Here is a 16,941-nt window from a genome sequence, read left to right on the forward strand (position 1 = left end):
GAATAAGTAGAAAATAGTCCCTGTGCTAAAAAGTCTATAATCTAGAGGAAAATAAGAAAAAAAAAAAAAAAAAAAAAAAAAAACTAAGTAAGCAGGGTTTAATTCTATTATAAGAAAAAGCAGAATCAAAACATAGGTTATACAGTTCAAACTAAAAAACAGGGAAAATTATAAACTGTTCTACTCAAGGGAGATCCCAAAGTCACTTAGTCCTCACTTATAGAGCAGTAAATGGGGTTGAATGATCAACCTAACTAATAGTAGTACCCAGAGGAAGGACTAAAACTGAAAGCTGCTGATTTTGAACTCCAGTGTTCTTTTTACTATGCCTAATCTCTAAACAACATGCAAACTGCCTTACAGCTGTAAGTGTAACAGCAATTCAGAGGTAATAAACTATATTGAATCCTTCATCATCTGTTAGAGTAAAATTACAATGAAGTTACATAATACTTCTATATAGTTAAAGGATTTGCAAAATCATAAATACATTATTTCTGAGCAAATTCTGCAATAAGAATATAACAGAAAAAAATAATTTTTGTGCATTGATTACCACACTAACAGCATAATAGGTTTCCTCTAATATGGAAATAAAACTCATTGTTTACTAAATATCCCCAGAAATGAAAAATACATTACTATTCTCCAGTTTCAGTGAAGATACAGTATGAAATATTCTACCTATCACAAATTAAGTGAGGTTAACTCATCTATGTACATATATAAATACTATTACGACACTGCCAGTCAGTTCAAGAGATAGAAATCTATGTAGTCAGCAGCCTTATCTGGTCACAGAATTCTATTTATTTCATTCTGTTATATTTTGAGTTGACCAGTTTGTCTTTAAAAAATATATACTAAGGCTTGATATGTCACTTTCACAAAAATAATGTTCAATGGACATCAGTACCACATGCTGCAGTACTAATTAATGACCAGTTAATTACTCCTTTGACCAATCACTGTTAGAAATATCACCTTTGGTTAAAAAAAAGGAAACAAAGCAAAATTTTAAACATACACAGACTTTTCAGGAGATAACCCACCTGTTTTGAATAGGGCCTAGGGGCTTCTCTTCGTTCTCTAGTTAATCTCCAAGGAGTTATAACTTCGTAAGAAGAAAGATGTGAGGTCTGCCGAAAAGCCTACCAAAAGGGAATAACAAATATAACAAAGTTAACCTGAAAAATTACATGATAACAAAATATAATACAAATCAAAAGATGAATTTCAAATCACTGAAAAATCATATGACATTCTCATATTAAAATATAATCAAATAGTTTTGCATTAAATAGCAATGTACTAGATAAGTATGAAGGGGAGAAATATTTCCCTTAAAAAGATGTTAGCCTTTTTCCAAATGGTATATGTGTAGCAATCACTTTCAAACATTTTTTAGCTGCATACGCTAACCCTTTTTCTCAAAAGAAATCTTAAATTATAAAAACAAGAGGGAGAGACAGGGAGAATGGGAGGCAGCAGAGAGGGAGAAGACTTCTTTGGTGGGGAAATGGGGAGGGGGCATCCTAGAGTTTAGTTCCATTTACTCATCTCACATTTTCCACCTTATCCAGCATAAATGGCATCCTCTGAGATGGTAACTTCTAAATACTTACTAAATGGAAGGCATAATAAGAAGGAAAAGTTACTTCTAACACCTAATGGGTTAACTCTCAATAAATACATACTCAACAAAGTAGCAACTATCTCAAATGAAATGACTGCCCTTAATCCATCATAAAACAAAAACTTGACACCAAATGTATTAACAGTTAAGAACACAAAACAGTCATGTAGATACTTCCAATTCCAATTCTGTTTAGTTTATCACAGAGGGAAATTACATCTTAAGCAGGACTTGGACTCTAAACTCATCAATTTAGTAAAAAATTAGTATAATCAAAACTGCCCATATAGGAGTCCAATCTACAGTCTCTTAATAAGTCCAACATAATCTCTTCTCTTCCAGCATCATTACCAGAGGCAAAACAACTCTTTCAGTGAACTTGATGAAATATATGGTCATCATCTAAGGACTACAGATGAAAAATCCATCTCTCTATATAAGCCTATACACCAAAATGACATTCAGCATGCAGAATCTTAAGACTGAGGGAAGAGTTTCTACTCAGTTTCTTCTACAAAAGGGGAAAAAAAAGGAGGGGGGCCTTTCATAAATTAAAAAAACCTTTATAACTAAATGCAGTGTATGGATCTGTTAGATCCTGGTAAAAATAAATCAACTGAAAAACATCTGAGATAATCTGGAAAATGTTGACACTGAGTAGATATCGGACGATCTTGAACTTATTATCAATTTATAAGTGTAAAAAGCACCTTGTAAGGTTTTACATCCTGTCTTCAAGATTCATTCTGAACATTCAGTGACAAAATAATATGATGTCTAAGATATGCATTAAAATGATGTAGTGTGTTTGAGGAAAGAGATACATAGAAGATTAAAACTGGATATGGGCACACAGGATTTTGTTACTCTTCTCCTTTTTCTTGTGTATGCTTAAAAAATTTTTATAACAAAATACTTTTTAAGTGGTTACCTATAGGGCATGAGATGAGAAACTTTTCTTAATTTCTACAACCCTATATTACAGTAACTATGAAACACCATAATTAAATCACAAAATAAAATATGACTATAAAATCATAAACATGTAAATGGACCAAATATTTAAAGTCTTTACCACAATGGAGTACTAGGAAGTAGTGAGAAAAGAAGTACATTTCCTACACTTTTGTATTTCTGTACTGTTTGAACTTGGTTTTACAATGGTATATATTTTGCCACTTTTGAAATTAAAAGGGAAACAAAAGAGCATATAAATACATAAATAATAAAAAATAAAAATACATAAATTCCTTTACAAGTACGGATTAGCTAGCATCTCTTTGCAATGGTCTTTCCTTTCCACTCCCATTTGTTTTGTTTAGGTTTGGTTTTGGTAATGCTAGGGATCAAACCCAGGGACTCAAGCTGCCAGGTAAGCACTCTCCCACTGAGTCACATCCCTAAGCCTCCATCAGGCTAACAGACTACAGGATAACTTTTCATGGAGGTTCCCCATGCCCACCCTCTCCTCTTTGGAGCCAATCTTCATGTTCATTCCCTTTTTAATTGCTTATGCCCCTCGGATTTCTCAAGTACAGATTAAGCTGAAGTATTTATATCTAACTTTTCTCAAGGTAACACTGTATTTAAAAATGTTTATAACCTTGCCTGGTTTGGAATTTAAAAGCTACAAACAGGAAAATTAAAATTATGTTATATCCAATATATGTCATACTATAATAGTTTTCAAACTCTTTACCCCTCACCCCCTATTAGTATATTACATTGTCTACATGTGGCTTCACATCGCTACATTAAAAACACTAGAAATGGACTCCAATACTAACAAAAGCACCCACAGACTGATTCAAGGCATATTTATGACATGTCATGATCAAATACATCCAGCTATTTGAAGTTGTCAGTTGGGAACCATGTCAAAAGAAATCCATGACCTTAAGAATACACACAAACCCTAAAAATACCCAAAATCCTAAAAAATAATTAAGGTATGGGACTCCCTCAAAATAAATTTTTCAATGACTTTCAGTTTTTTCACATTCCTAAAAACACATTTTATAAGACCATATACCTACTTTCAGGCCAGGATTAAAAATCAAGTCTCTGTCTTCTATAGACTTGTTGCCAGCAAAGAAGAATAAAACCCACACATAAAAATATAAGGGCTGGGGCTGCAGCTCAGTGGTAGAGTGCTTGCCTAGCATGGATGAGGCACTGGTTTGATCCTCAGCACCACATAAAAATAAATAAATAAATAAAGGTATTGTGTCCATATACAACTAAATAAAATATTTAAAAATATATAAGATACAACTTCCTTTCCTTTATTTTAATATCAAAATGTCACAATTATGCATTTATTTTTAAAAGGCTTTCAAAATTATAGTACCATAAAAACTTATATATGTAAGAGCTGTTACTGTGACACTGATTCCTTTTGAAAGTCCAAGAATCTATTTTCTGAAGCTGCCATAAAGAGTTTAAAAACAGGGGCTGGGGTTGTGGCTCAGTGGTAGAGCACTTACCTAGCACCTGTGAGGTTGGGTTCGATCCTCAGCACCACATATAAATAAATAAATAAATATATGTTTAAAAAAAAGAATGCTTAAAAAAAAGAGTTCAAAAACATAACAGATATACAAATTTAGGAAATGCCATTCAAAAATAATATATACTAATTGTGTGAAAATCCTAACTCCTATATTTTTTCAAAATTCCTTTCTCATTATTTCTAGTTCCAATTTCTTTTCTCTCCTGTTCACATCCTGCATAGATTTTTCCCTTTTTTTTTTTTTTTTTTTTTTTTTTAATGAGGGAGAGGGGATATTTTCCTTCTCTTGGGAACCCAAATAACATTTTTCCCATGTTATTATAAAGGAAGTTCATTAACATTATTTATATAAAACTTTGGTCTCAGTAGCATGGGCATTTGAGGCTGGAATATTCTTTGTTATGGGGGAGGTCATCCCATGTGAAACGTTTAGTATGGTCCCAGACCTCCACTAAACAGATGCCAATAGCATCCCCTAGTTGTGACAACTAAAAATCCTCCAAATGCCTTCTGGATAACAACTACCAGGAAAAAGAGAGAGTTCATGATGAAAGCAAAAATCTTAATACATTCAGCTTTTTGGGGAATACAAACTACTATATTAGAATTTGACAAGATAAAAATCAGATCACTTGGAACATGGACTGAGGATAAAAATAAGAGTTGAAACATGAAACTTAAAGGTACTAAACTTAGTAAATGAAAGGGTGTTAGTTGCACTTCTCTTTTTCTCTTACTCCTTAGATCTTTTCATGTACTATAATTTGGAAGAAGTCTAAGCATGTTTTTTAATAATACAACTGTAGTAGAAGGAAATAAGTTAAAAGAATTCTACCTAATTGCAAATCAAATGTCAGAGCCAAACCACAGAAACTTCTCCTTTCCTTCCTGCTTATTATCTAAACAAACAGCCACCTTTGCGTACTTTCACTGTGGAAAATAAAGCTGGGCTCCACATTCAGGCTAAATGAGATAATTCTGTTGTTCAAAGTATTTCTTTAAGAGAAATTGTAATTAGATTCATAAAACAATGGTTATTTGGGGCCACATATTTTCATCCTATTCACAAGATTAATCCCAAATAAATGCATATTGGGTTATTAATAACCTCTCTCAAACATACTTTTAATTATCATAGTTTAAATATATATCCTACACTCTCACATTTTGACAGAGTTTTTTATATTTACCAATCTTTACATTTAAGAAGAAAATGGTTTCATTGCTGTTTGTTTGAAATACCCCTTGTCAAAACTCCATTTATAAGATTTAATGTTCTTAAGAATTAAACTCCAATAAGAAATTTGAATTCCTGAAACCAAAACCAATATCATAGTCATCATATATTTTCTTCATGCATACACAAAGCATTTAATAAAATAAATATATGTTCAGTAAACAACTTCTTCTGATCTTTACACCTACACATACAAAGTTCTCTTGGTTATAATGATCACATACAACCAAAGTGAGTCTTACTTTTTATGATTAACATCTTCTATGTCAACTTTTTCACAAATGCACAAAGCCCACGCATTTGTCATTTTAACAGCAGTAGCATATACTGCTCTCTAAGCTGGGAAGAGAACAGTTGGCTCAGGGTGTATTCAGAACTGGATTCTGCTATCAATGAGGGCAGACTTTTGAGGAGTCCATTTGCCTGAGAGTTCTAATGAGCTACCAAAGGGAAGGTAAGGGGAAAATCAAAATAAAGTGACTTAAATCACAAAAAATCTCATTTAGAGAAAATGTGTCAAAGGAAATTCCTCATGTTTGGGCATGAATTTTGCCTAAATTATAACATGTTTGTCTGTGATACCATTTTCTTGACTTATCATAAGCTTTAGTACCCTAATTCTTATGTTAAGATAAACTTAGAACAAATTCAAATACAACTGCATAGTTTAAAACTGATCAAAATAAATGAATTTCTCAGGTTCACTTGTGACTCACTCAGGGTCTCACATATAATCACTCTGGGAAAATGATCTAAAAGATTATTTTCTATCACAAAATGGAAAATATTGTGATGGAAAACATTATATTGGTGGAAAATAGTCTCTCAGTACACAAACAACATGGTGCAATTCAACCTTGGTTGGATCCATGTTGGACCCATTCAAAGGTAATGGGGGATTAGTTGCTATGATACCAGGAGCTAGATTCATTCATGAGGTAGCCTCATCACACTGACTCAAAGGCTGGCATCACTCCAAGGCTTTAGGATCTATACATACAGAAGTAGGCATCAAAGAGAAAAAAGAAGTCACATGAGGTTATCTATGTCATATGTTTGAGTTTGTGGATATTACCCAAAAAAGCTTCTAGTTACCTTGAGCTCCCATCTGTTGGGGAATTTTAAAGTAAACCAGACTTTTTAATAAAAAGCAAATATAAAATCAAATTTGGTAAGGTAAGATTTAAAAGCGCTAACTGTCCTGAAACCCAGCAACTTGTTGTATACACATTAACTATAAATGTTTTTTACTTAAATGTTTGAAAACAAAACCATCTTTAAATCTGAAAGATTACATACTCCTACATAACACAAATACAAACATATCAAATTCAAATAAGTTGCCAGTATCTAAAACTTCATTTAAAATGGACTTATATTCTGCCAGTGGTGGTGGCACATGCCTGCAATCCCAGTGGCTCCCAAGGCTGAGGCAGGAGGATAGCGAGGTCCAAGCCAGCTTCAGCAACAACGAGGTGCTAAGAAACTCAGTGAGACTCTGTCTCTAAATAAAATACAAAATAGGGCTGAGAATGTGGCTCAATGGTTGAGTGTCCCTAGACCTATATTCTTACAATATACTTCAATTTATAATAATTCAACATAAATAAGCTTTCAAACTTACTCTCTTTAGAATGCCAGTGTTTTTAAAAAGAAAAATTTCTATCTAAGACTGTGCATCATATTTCCATTAAGGTAAAAATCAAACCTGATTGCCCTTGTTATGTTTCACAGTGATACAGAGTTACCTTTGTCAACCTGCTTTTTTTTTTTTAAATACTGTAAATCAGCAGTTTGGAAATTATATTGTATTTCCTCATTGATACAATGTTATAAATTGTAGTAAAAATCCTACCAAAACCTACCACTGAACTCCTCATGTAACTAATGTGTGGGCTGTACCTACTGAGTCTTCAATTTTCTCTTTCATTAGCGGAAGATGTTTCAGTGCATGTTTTAAACATCCTGTATTGCAAAAACTTAGTCAGCTGATTTTGGAACAACATTCCCCTTGGGAAACACAAGTTGACTCACTACACTCCTTGCCAAAGCCTCCTAACTGGCCTTCCAGTCTCCAGTCTCTCCTTCCTAGATTCTATCCTCCTCTCTGTTCTCAGTTTTTAATCAAAAATCTGATTGTCACACTCCTAATTAAAAACCTTCATTATTCAAAGAACTTCCTACAGGGTAAAGTCTTAGCTCAGCAAAGAGGGCTCCCCTCAACTGGTAGCAATCTACCTTAGTTTTACCCTGAATCTCTCCTTTTATATAGACTACCTAAAGTCATATTGAAATTATTATCAAAATGATGCCCACACTTTTGAAAAAACAATTCTCCTTAGAATTTACTCCTACCCTTTCCCTTGAAAAATCTACCCACTTAGCTCAATTCAAATACCAATCTCTCCATAAAACCTCCAACATTCCTCAAATACAGTTAGCACATTTGGTCACCCTTTACGCCTTGCAAAAGAATTGAGGGTGGTGTTTATGGGAGTTCAATAAATGTTCACTAAATTTTGAAGGAATATACCTATGCTTCAGTGACAGGCTGGTATAAGACATTGATAAAGAGTTAAGACCATAAGTATATTCCATTCATTTAAATGTAGGTATGTAATAAATGTATACAAGAACCAAAAATATCATGGATCACTAAACCTCGAGAAGTATAATCTACTTAACCTTAAATATTTGATAGATAATTGCCACCTATACCACCACTGGTAGTAGTCTTTTTTAACCAGAAAAGATTTGCAACATCCTATTCAAAATATTTTCAGTATTTTGAGCTTTAAGACTTCCACTCTGTGGCAGAACGACATAATTTAAAAAGAAAAAGCCAAAGATAAGAAAATATGCAATTAGTGTGCTGAAGGTCAGCAGTCTTGTATTGAAATCTCCCATCATTAATTACCTACGAATAATTCTCAAGGCAACAATTTTGAAAAACTCCCATTCTTCACATATCCATCGCAGAAAGAGAAATACAGCCAGCAAACAATAATTTAATACAAAAGCCAAAATCAATAACGTGTTTTCAAAAAGAAACTAGAGTGTCTGTGATTTGTTTTTCACTATGCTTGGGCTTTTCCAATATAAATATTTTGCATATTCACGAGAAGCTTCACAATTCAAAAATGATTTCACATAAGTGGTTTAATTCTTAAGGATAATCCCGTGAGTTAAACACAGTAGGGATTATTTGCCCTTATTTAAGATAATGCGAACCCAGTATGAGGTATGAGCACAGATAAAAGACGAGATATAGAAATGCAGCGCTTCGTTTCAAAAAAAAAAAAAAAAAGTATTACTACAACAACAAAAAATGCCCAAGAAAAATGAGCCCCCTTTCCTTATTCCATCACTACCTCTAGCTCTGTGAATCTACACGGTGACTCCGCTAATAAAATGAACACCAAAAGCTCAAAGTATGATAACCTGAAGCAAAAGTTCCATCTTCCAGTCTCTTTCCAAGTGACATCAATTCTACAAGCAAGAGCAAGCTCCATTCCTCAAAGCATATTAAACGTGAACACACCCTCGGCACGCACCCCGTCTCCAGGACTCTCGGCGGACTTCCCGAGGTCAGCCCCTGACCCAGAGTAGTCTGGAGAGTGCCTGGGGGACCGGCTTTGCTCGAGATGGGGGTGGGGGACGGCGCAAAAAGGTTCTGCTAAGTAGGATACGGAGAAAGTGGAACCGGACATCAAACCAGTACAAGGAAGGGTTTGGGGCGTGAGACCCCGAGACTCGGGTCTGGCACTGTCTACACATGTGCAGCAGCCGCGCCTCCCGACCCCGGATCCAGTCCCGGCCCAGGTCCCTCCACTCCCTGGCACCACGGGTTAACTCCGAGCGTCCCAGCCCTGGGAAACAGCAATCCCAAAGGACCGTGGAGGCGGACACCCACCTGGCCGCTCCCCACCGAGAACTGGGCCCACCAGGCCAAACAACAGCAACCACTGGAAACGGAGGGTCCCAGAGGGCGAGCCCGCGCCCGAACCCATCGCGAAAGAATCTGCAGGTTCAACTCAACACTCAGTCGCCTCTTCCATCATTTTGCAACCCTGCCGGGGCCCCAGGGTTGGCCAGGGTGCGCGCGCCTAGGGACGAGCACGCGCGCGGCACTGACGCAACCCAGCCCCTGGTCGGAGCTCGCTCCCGACATCGCTCTCGCAGCGCTGACGTAGGGAAAAATGTAGTCCCTGGCGGGAGAATGAGATTTCTAAACTGGCCGCTGAAATCCGCACTAGTCGGCCCAGCCCTGTTACTATCTGCCCCGCCCTCTCCGCCCGGGCACGCCTACTTTTGGGGTCAAGGGAACCGATTGGACGAAGCACCCGGAACGAAAGGAGAAGGAGCATGATACCCAGAAGAGGAATTGGGAAACTGATGCGAAGCCCCGCCCCACTGATCAGCTTCTTCTGACTGGCTAGAGGGGTGGGTGGAGCGTCGATCTGCGCGCCCATTGGCTGCTTGGCGGCGAGGAGCGAGGTTACGCGGAGAGGCCTGACGAGACAGGACTCGGGTCGGCGGTGCCGGCCTGGGTTTTGTGGTTGAGACTGAGTCTCCACCACTGAGCCCAGGAAGATGGTGCTGGGTGGTTGCCCGGTGAGCTACTTACTTTTGTGCGGCCAGGCGGCTTTACTGCTGGGGAATCTACTTCTGCTGCACTGTGTTTCTCGGAGTCACTCGTACAATGCTACAGCAGAGCTCGAGCTCACATCCGCTGGTGCCACCCACCCAGAGGGCTCCGCGGGTGCTCCAACCTGGGAATATGGCGACCCCCACTCTCCAGTCATCCTTTGCTCTTACCTGTAAGCTACCCAGTCGTCGAGGCGGGTGGAGGTGGAGATTGGGCCAGGGATATGTGGGAAGGCAGAGGGAAGGGAAAAGGCTGCCTTCTTATTAGACCCTCTCCTGCTGAAGACCCTATAGTAGTGGGAGGTGATTATCAAGGCAGGTTCCTCACTCATGCAGAGAAAAACCTTCTGTGTCAGTGGCAGATCCTTTGTGATCCCGAAAAAGGAATACTAGAAAGGAGTGACATAGCCTCTAGCATAAGTATTCCAGGCTGTGCCTTCTCCCTCCTACACCCTTTAGCCAAGGAAGAATCTACCGATACCGAGTGAGGTACAAATGAAATAAATGACTTATTCCTGCGCAAGTCACTGAAAAAAATAAAAATAAAGAATACCCTTACCATTGCAGAACCAAACCATTTTTAACATCTCTTTTAATCGAATAAGACGTTTGGGAAATGCAAAGAGAACTGAGCATCTTACATTTGTCCCATAGCGTTGTGGTGTTTTGCCTAAGGAAAAGATGAAGCCATGGCAGAAGTATAATCTATATAAAAACGGGACCAGAAACACCTCCCCAATAAAAGGGTCATTTGGGTAGCTGTCAAGTTTGACCTTCTGTGCTTCTGTTTGACACTACCATTTGGCTTGGAAAAGTTATCTACAGAGTGAATTTGAGCCCTCAAAAAAACTTAGCAAATAAATGTTTATTGGTTATTTTGATTATATTCATTTAAATAGCAACTTGCAAAAAGAATGATTATGATCATGATCTTACTGGTGATTTGCAGACCTGATGAATTTATAGAATGTGAAGACCCAGTGGATCATGTTGGAAATGCAACTGCATCCCAGGAACTTGGTTATGGTTGTCTGAAGGTGACTTTTTGTTTTATTGTATAAGCAAATGCTTCCATAGAGAAAAAGTACTGGCTAAATATTGTTACAGAAGAATATAAGGGTATATGAAGTTACATTTTTGTAGAAGTCTATCCAAATGACTATTACTGGAAATTTCCAACAAGGCTAGGATCAGTAGCTGAACAGTTTCTTCAGGAAGGAACAGTTTCTGTGCCTAAAGCATCCAGGTGCAAAGACCTATCTGGTTCCTTTGGCTTTTGAGACTGACAGATTTGAAGCTAAAATGTTACCTATCCTTCAAGGCAGGCCCTCTCCTGAAAGAGCAAAAGAAAGGCTATGCACTTTCTAAAACCAAAGATAAATTGGGCAGTTTCTCTCTTACACACACATTTGGCATCATCTTGACAATGATCTTTTCTTTTCACCAGGCAACCAGGTTCTACCATGTCCTTAGGAAATAGAGTTAATCAGTATATGTCTTCACAGGCAGTTAAAATTTTTCCAGGGGAAGCTGAGCACAGTGGCACATGGTTGTAATCCCACAACTAGGCACGCTGAAGCAGGAGGATTGCAAATTGGAGGCCATTCTCAACAATTTAGCAAAGCCCTAAGCAATTTAGCAAGACCCTGTCACAAAATAAAAAGGGCTGGGGATATAGCCCAGAGATAAAGCACCCTTGGGTTCAATCCCCAGTACCAAAAAAAATAAAAATAAAAAGTATTCCAGGGGAAGCCTTTGGTAAGAAAGAAGCCGTTCAGGATCCATTAATAATATCCCTAAAGCTGGACATATGTACACTTCCTCTCAAAAACCAGTGAAATTCATGTATCTCTTCCACATCATGGACTCACCATTATATTATAATGCAAGATTCAAAAAGATGTTCAGAGAATTATGAGGAAAACATTTTTTGTGCTAAATCAGACACAAAGGAATAAACTTGACAAGAATAAGATCAGAAAGGCAACTCTTAGTGAACTGCATATAGAAATATTTTAAATACAATGAAATTTTGTTCTGTTGATAAAAACTTATTTATATTATATAGAAATAACTTACTTTTGCCCATTTTAATTAAAAACTGAGTTTATCCTATCAAGGCACTCAAACTCACTTCATCCAGAATTCCTAACAGACTGACAATATTCAGGAAGTCTGAGGAATAAGCATCCTATTTTCTAATCCCTTCCCTTTGAGGAACACTCCAACGAAAATAGTAGAAAGCACTAATAAGGTACCAGTAAAAAATGTACAGCTATGCTTTCTCTGCTAGCATTCATTTAAGTATGAAGAGTCCTCATTCTGAAATTTTTTACTAGAATTATAACTTACATTCTGGATGGACTACAGATACCTAATAATCACCCATTCATGACCTAAATAAAGTCCTAGTCAAATGATATTCTGAGTTATTTTATAATTTTATTAATTTATAGTAGATATAAAATAGGCCTGTAATACATACTTTTTTTAATATCCATTCTCAAATGCTCCATTATGTTCTTTTTCCTATACATATTATGTTCATTTCTCCTAAATGACATTTAATTAAATTGATGGTAATTTTTTACTGTTATTGAAGAAGCCAATCATGAAGGAAAAAAAAGGTTTATTTGAACATTGTACATGTAAGATGGACTAATCTATAATCATTTAACTATGTTACTGAATTCCATGCTTCTAAGTATGGAATTCAATTTTAGCCCAAGTTTGTTAGAATAATTATAGTACCAAGGCAGCTTTTATTGATGGAAAAAAAATGTATTTTTCTGTTACTTGTTTTAGTGAGTTTATTTTATTCTTTTGGCTTTGGCGACTATTCCACAGTTTGGAGGTCAGGCCTACAGTGATGTGGAGCACACTTCAGTCCAGTGCCGGGCCCTAGATGGAATTGAGTGTGCCAGTCCTAGGACCTTCCTACGAGAGAATAAGCCTTGTATAAAGTAAGTGTGTTTGGTTTGTTTTGTTTTGTTTTGTTTTGTTTTTCCTTTTCTTCTGCTGCGCTAGGGATCAAACCCATGCATGCTAAGCATGTGTTCTACAACTGACCCATACTCCAGCCCGAAGTAAGTGTTATTTTGAATGGGGTACTTGGTACAAGAGTCATATTTTCATTATCAGTTTTTGGTCTGACTTTTTCTCTGAAGTCAGAGACATTTTGCTTATAGAAATTAAAACCAGAAGTTGTAAGTTCTAAATGTCTCTTTTACTAAACAGCTGAGCACTCAAGAGTCTATCCCCTCATCCTCAGAATGAAGTATTTGAACCACCTGATCTAGCTCTAAAACTCATGATAGGCTTAAATCCTGTGAAAATTGCCTTAGTGTTTCAGGAATAAAGGTTTTATTATAAAAAGTGGGGATTCCTCTCTCTAAATATCAGTCAATCTTAAGTTAAAGGATTAGGGTCATTTCTGTAAATTCTGCTTGAAGGCACAGAATTAACTTACACCACTAGCTAATGCAGAGTCTATAGCTATGTTTAATCATAATATTAACAACTTCAGTTAAATGTCTTTACAGTGCAAAGGGACAGAAATCTCCAGAAGTCCTCACTTTTGGCTGACATAAAACAGCAGGAAAGGTATATGGAGATCAGGAAGGACAGTGCTTCCTTAGCAAAGGACACTCAAAGGAAGCCAGTTGAGCCTCAGAAAAGGAGCCAGAAGAAGGGAGGATGGGAGCCCAAACTCAGTACTACCAATCACTCTATTATGTAAATGTGTTTAGTAATTTTTTTGTCCAATCCTACTCTGCAAAAGTTGATGTTTGTTCTTAGAGGTTTTTTTATCTGAGCAAGTACTTGAGTTTTGGTGGTGGGAGATAAGAGTATACTATAAGACATTTTTTACTTAATTTGTTATTCATTAGGATGTTTGACTTATTTTAAAAAAAAAAATCTTTCTAGTTGGAAAAGACTGTTCCTCCCAAGGCTAGTCAATTGAGATAGAAAAGAGCCACACAAGGAACACGTCCTTCCTTTATATGCAAACTTGCCAATCTACAGTCATACTCTGGTATGAGTATGACCCCAAGAGGCGGTATTCCCTGTCTTTAATCTTTCCAGGGCCAGGTGTCAGGCAACTTAGGGCCACCCTATAGCTGGAAGCCCACTGAAATTGTTCAAACTAGCTAATCCTAAACTGTTCATCCTGCCCTGCTTTGGCTTTCCTGCAACAACCCCAAGAAAGGGACCTTGCCCTCACTCCTGTCTTCTGACCACCCTGGTGTCCCTCCCATGTGTCCCTGCAGAGTGGACCATTGCCTCCTCTAGGACCTATGAGTATCATAAGCTATTTTTTTTTCTGAATAGCTTTCATGTCTCCCCTTATGGCCACACTGCCTGACCATATCAGAAAAGAATTCAGAGGATAAAAGACCAGGGGCTGCTGCACCATTTTATGTTAAACTCATTAATAAGTGTTTTAATTTTCATGTTGTAAAATATCTTTCTTCTTATTCCTTGTGTCTAGGTATACTGGCCACTACTTCATAACCACTTTACTCTACTCCTTCTTCCTGGGATGTTTCGGAGTAGATCGTTTCTGTCTGGGACACACAGGCACAGCAGTCGGGAAGCTGTTGACACTTGGAGGACTTGGGATTTGGTGGTTCGTTGACCTTATTTTGCTTATCACCGGAGGGCTGATGCCAAGTGATGGTAGCAACTGGTGCACTATTTACTAAAAAGAGCTGCTGTTACTGCCCAGGGAATCAAGTGAATGCTCTTTCTTCTGAATTCATCTCTACAGGCTCAAGAATTCTTCTTTGATATAAGACCTGAACATTATTTTCCCTCTTTGAAGGGAATGGGTTTGATTAAGAAGGATTCTCTGGACTTTCAACCTGAATCTTACCTTGCAGACTAGAAATGACAAACAGTGTTGTGGGAATCAAATTTGTACCTTTCCTCATGTACAAAATATAAAGGATAGTGTCTAACTTATAAGCTACATATGGTTTTCTATACTCTTTATTTCTGTATGTTGCTGTCTTCAGTCCTTTAAAGCAGGTGGACCCAACAAGATGAGCAAAATGAATATTTTTATCCATGTGCCTTTTCTGACCCTGAATCTTCTTGCAGAGAAGATCCAAAGCTGAGCCAATGACAATCTTGAGCAGAAGTAGAAATGACTGCAGATTTTAAAACCCTGAAATCCGTACTTTCTGAATTTAAATTATAGAATAAATTTTGCCAACATGGAAGTGCATGAGTATTTTCAGTAGAGAGCATGGAACTCAAAATTTTGTTTTGCTGAAAGCTAAGCATCTGAAATGAATCACCCTATGAATAAGTCCTATTGTGAACCATTATTATGTTCTGAAAACAGTATATGCAGTGCAGTAATTTCTTCATTCTAATCATGTTTTCAAAGCCAGCAATATCAGACATGGCAAAACTGTCCTATGTAAGAAACTAATTTTTGCCAGTTTATGGAATCCTTGTTGTAGGCTGATAAAATAGATTTCATACAAGTAACTGTAAAACTCTTCACAATTAGGTAAGATAAAATGAGGAACCCCATGACCTTGAAAAGAAAAACACATTCCTACTTAAAGGATATTGAACACTGGGGTAGAATGTGATTTGTAGGGTCAAGGAAATCTGAACATATTCTGTCAAAATAAACATGATAGTAAAAGCTTTCGCAGTGGGCTATAGCAATCAAAAAGGGATATAGTCAAACTTTTGCATTCACAAACCACTAGGAATAAAAGGAAATGCTCTGAATTTTAAGTGTTTTTCCAAATTCAATTCCTGTCCTTTGCAATTTAATTTGAACTGTTAAATAGAAAATAAAAGTGTGGGCAAGTGCCTGCTCTTCAGAGTAACACAGATTCTAGAAACAATCGAGGTAGAACTACTCAAAGTTTACTCTGATACAAAACTGACTTAAAGACCAAGAATCAGTTAAAATAACTTCCCAGAAATGTTGTTCATCTTGTAGCAGTTTTCCTAAAGTTTCTGCTTTCTTAACCCTGATTAATATGATTACTGTTCTTATATTACTAGTGGTGGCCATTGTGTAAAATATTATATTATTTTGTTCTGTCTTTAAAATTCTGTACCACACTGCCTTAACTTTGCTTAAAATAGTAATAATTGTCATATTCTCAATTCATAATCTCTGTACCCTAAGGCAGTATTTTCTAATTGTGGATCTTGAAGAAACTGGATCCACAAACACCTATGAAATGTTGTATAAAATTTAAGAGGGTTGAAGAATGCCATATTAAAAATATCATTTCTGGGCTTTAGCTCCATTGGCTAGCATGCATGAGTCCCTGGGTTCAATCTTCAGCCACAAAACGAAAAACAACAACAAAATCATTTTCAGGGGAAATCTGAAAAACAAACTGAAAATCTTACCCAAAAGAAGATATTGGTTTAAGATCTAAGTCCTAATTTCACACTTTTATTTTCTTTAGTCTCCCTACAGACGTTTGCAATGCCAAGACTAGAAATCATAAATGTGGTAAGGACATATAACAACTTGAATAAAAAACTAAGTCTGCAAATTATTGAAGAAACTATTTCATAAAAGAAGCTGTTCTCACAGAAATGCTATTGGAGGCCAAAATTGTTTCTACTGCTAAAGTGATAATTCAAGACTCATTAGTAATATTCATGTGTGACAATCTGCCATAATCAGTTTCAGTTTGACTTCTAAGTAATGCCCCTCCTTATCCATAAACCCTGACCAAATATGATACAACCTGGAAAATTGGCTGAGTAAAGAAAAGGAGTGGGTTGGGGAGATAGCTCAGCTGGTAGAGTGCTTGCCTCGTAAGCACAAGGCCCTGAGTTCGATCCCCAGTACCAAAAAAAAAAAAAAAAAAAAAAAGAGCTTCAAGAAAAGGAGTATCAGTAAATATGTGATTGCCTTCA

General features: G+C 36.9%; 2 protein-coding genes across 2 annotated transcripts in view; one reads left to right on the forward strand and one right to left on the reverse strand.

Moving 5' to 3' along the window:
- Adam9 (ADAM metallopeptidase domain 9) overlaps window positions 1–9,619 on the reverse strand; it is a 96,959-nt gene extending 87,340 nt beyond the window's left edge. Inside the window, 2 exon segments of the mRNA XM_047548923.1 lie at window positions 1,053–1,149; window positions 9,298–9,619. Coding sequence (XP_047404879.1) covers window positions 1,053–1,149; window positions 9,298–9,395 — 195 coding nt within the window. The 5' untranslated portion in view covers window positions 9,396–9,619.
- Window positions 9,620–9,861: 242 nt separating this feature from the next.
- Window positions 9,862–16,941, forward strand: Tm2d2 (TM2 domain containing 2). Its single transcript, XM_047548922.1, has 4 exons — window positions 9,862–10,205; window positions 10,982–11,069; window positions 12,880–12,995; window positions 14,525–16,941. Exons 1-4 carry the CDS (start codon window positions 9,979–9,981, stop codon window positions 14,736–14,738), a joined length of 645 nt encoding a protein of 214 aa, XP_047404878.1. The 5' UTR covers window positions 9,862–9,978; the 3' UTR covers window positions 14,739–16,941.

The sequence above is a fragment of the Sciurus carolinensis genome, chromosome 4 (assembly GCF_902686445.1).
Source record: "Sciurus carolinensis chromosome 4, mSciCar1.2, whole genome shotgun sequence".
In the NCBI taxonomy this organism is placed as follows: Eukaryota; Metazoa; Chordata; class Mammalia; order Rodentia; family Sciuridae; genus Sciurus; species Sciurus carolinensis.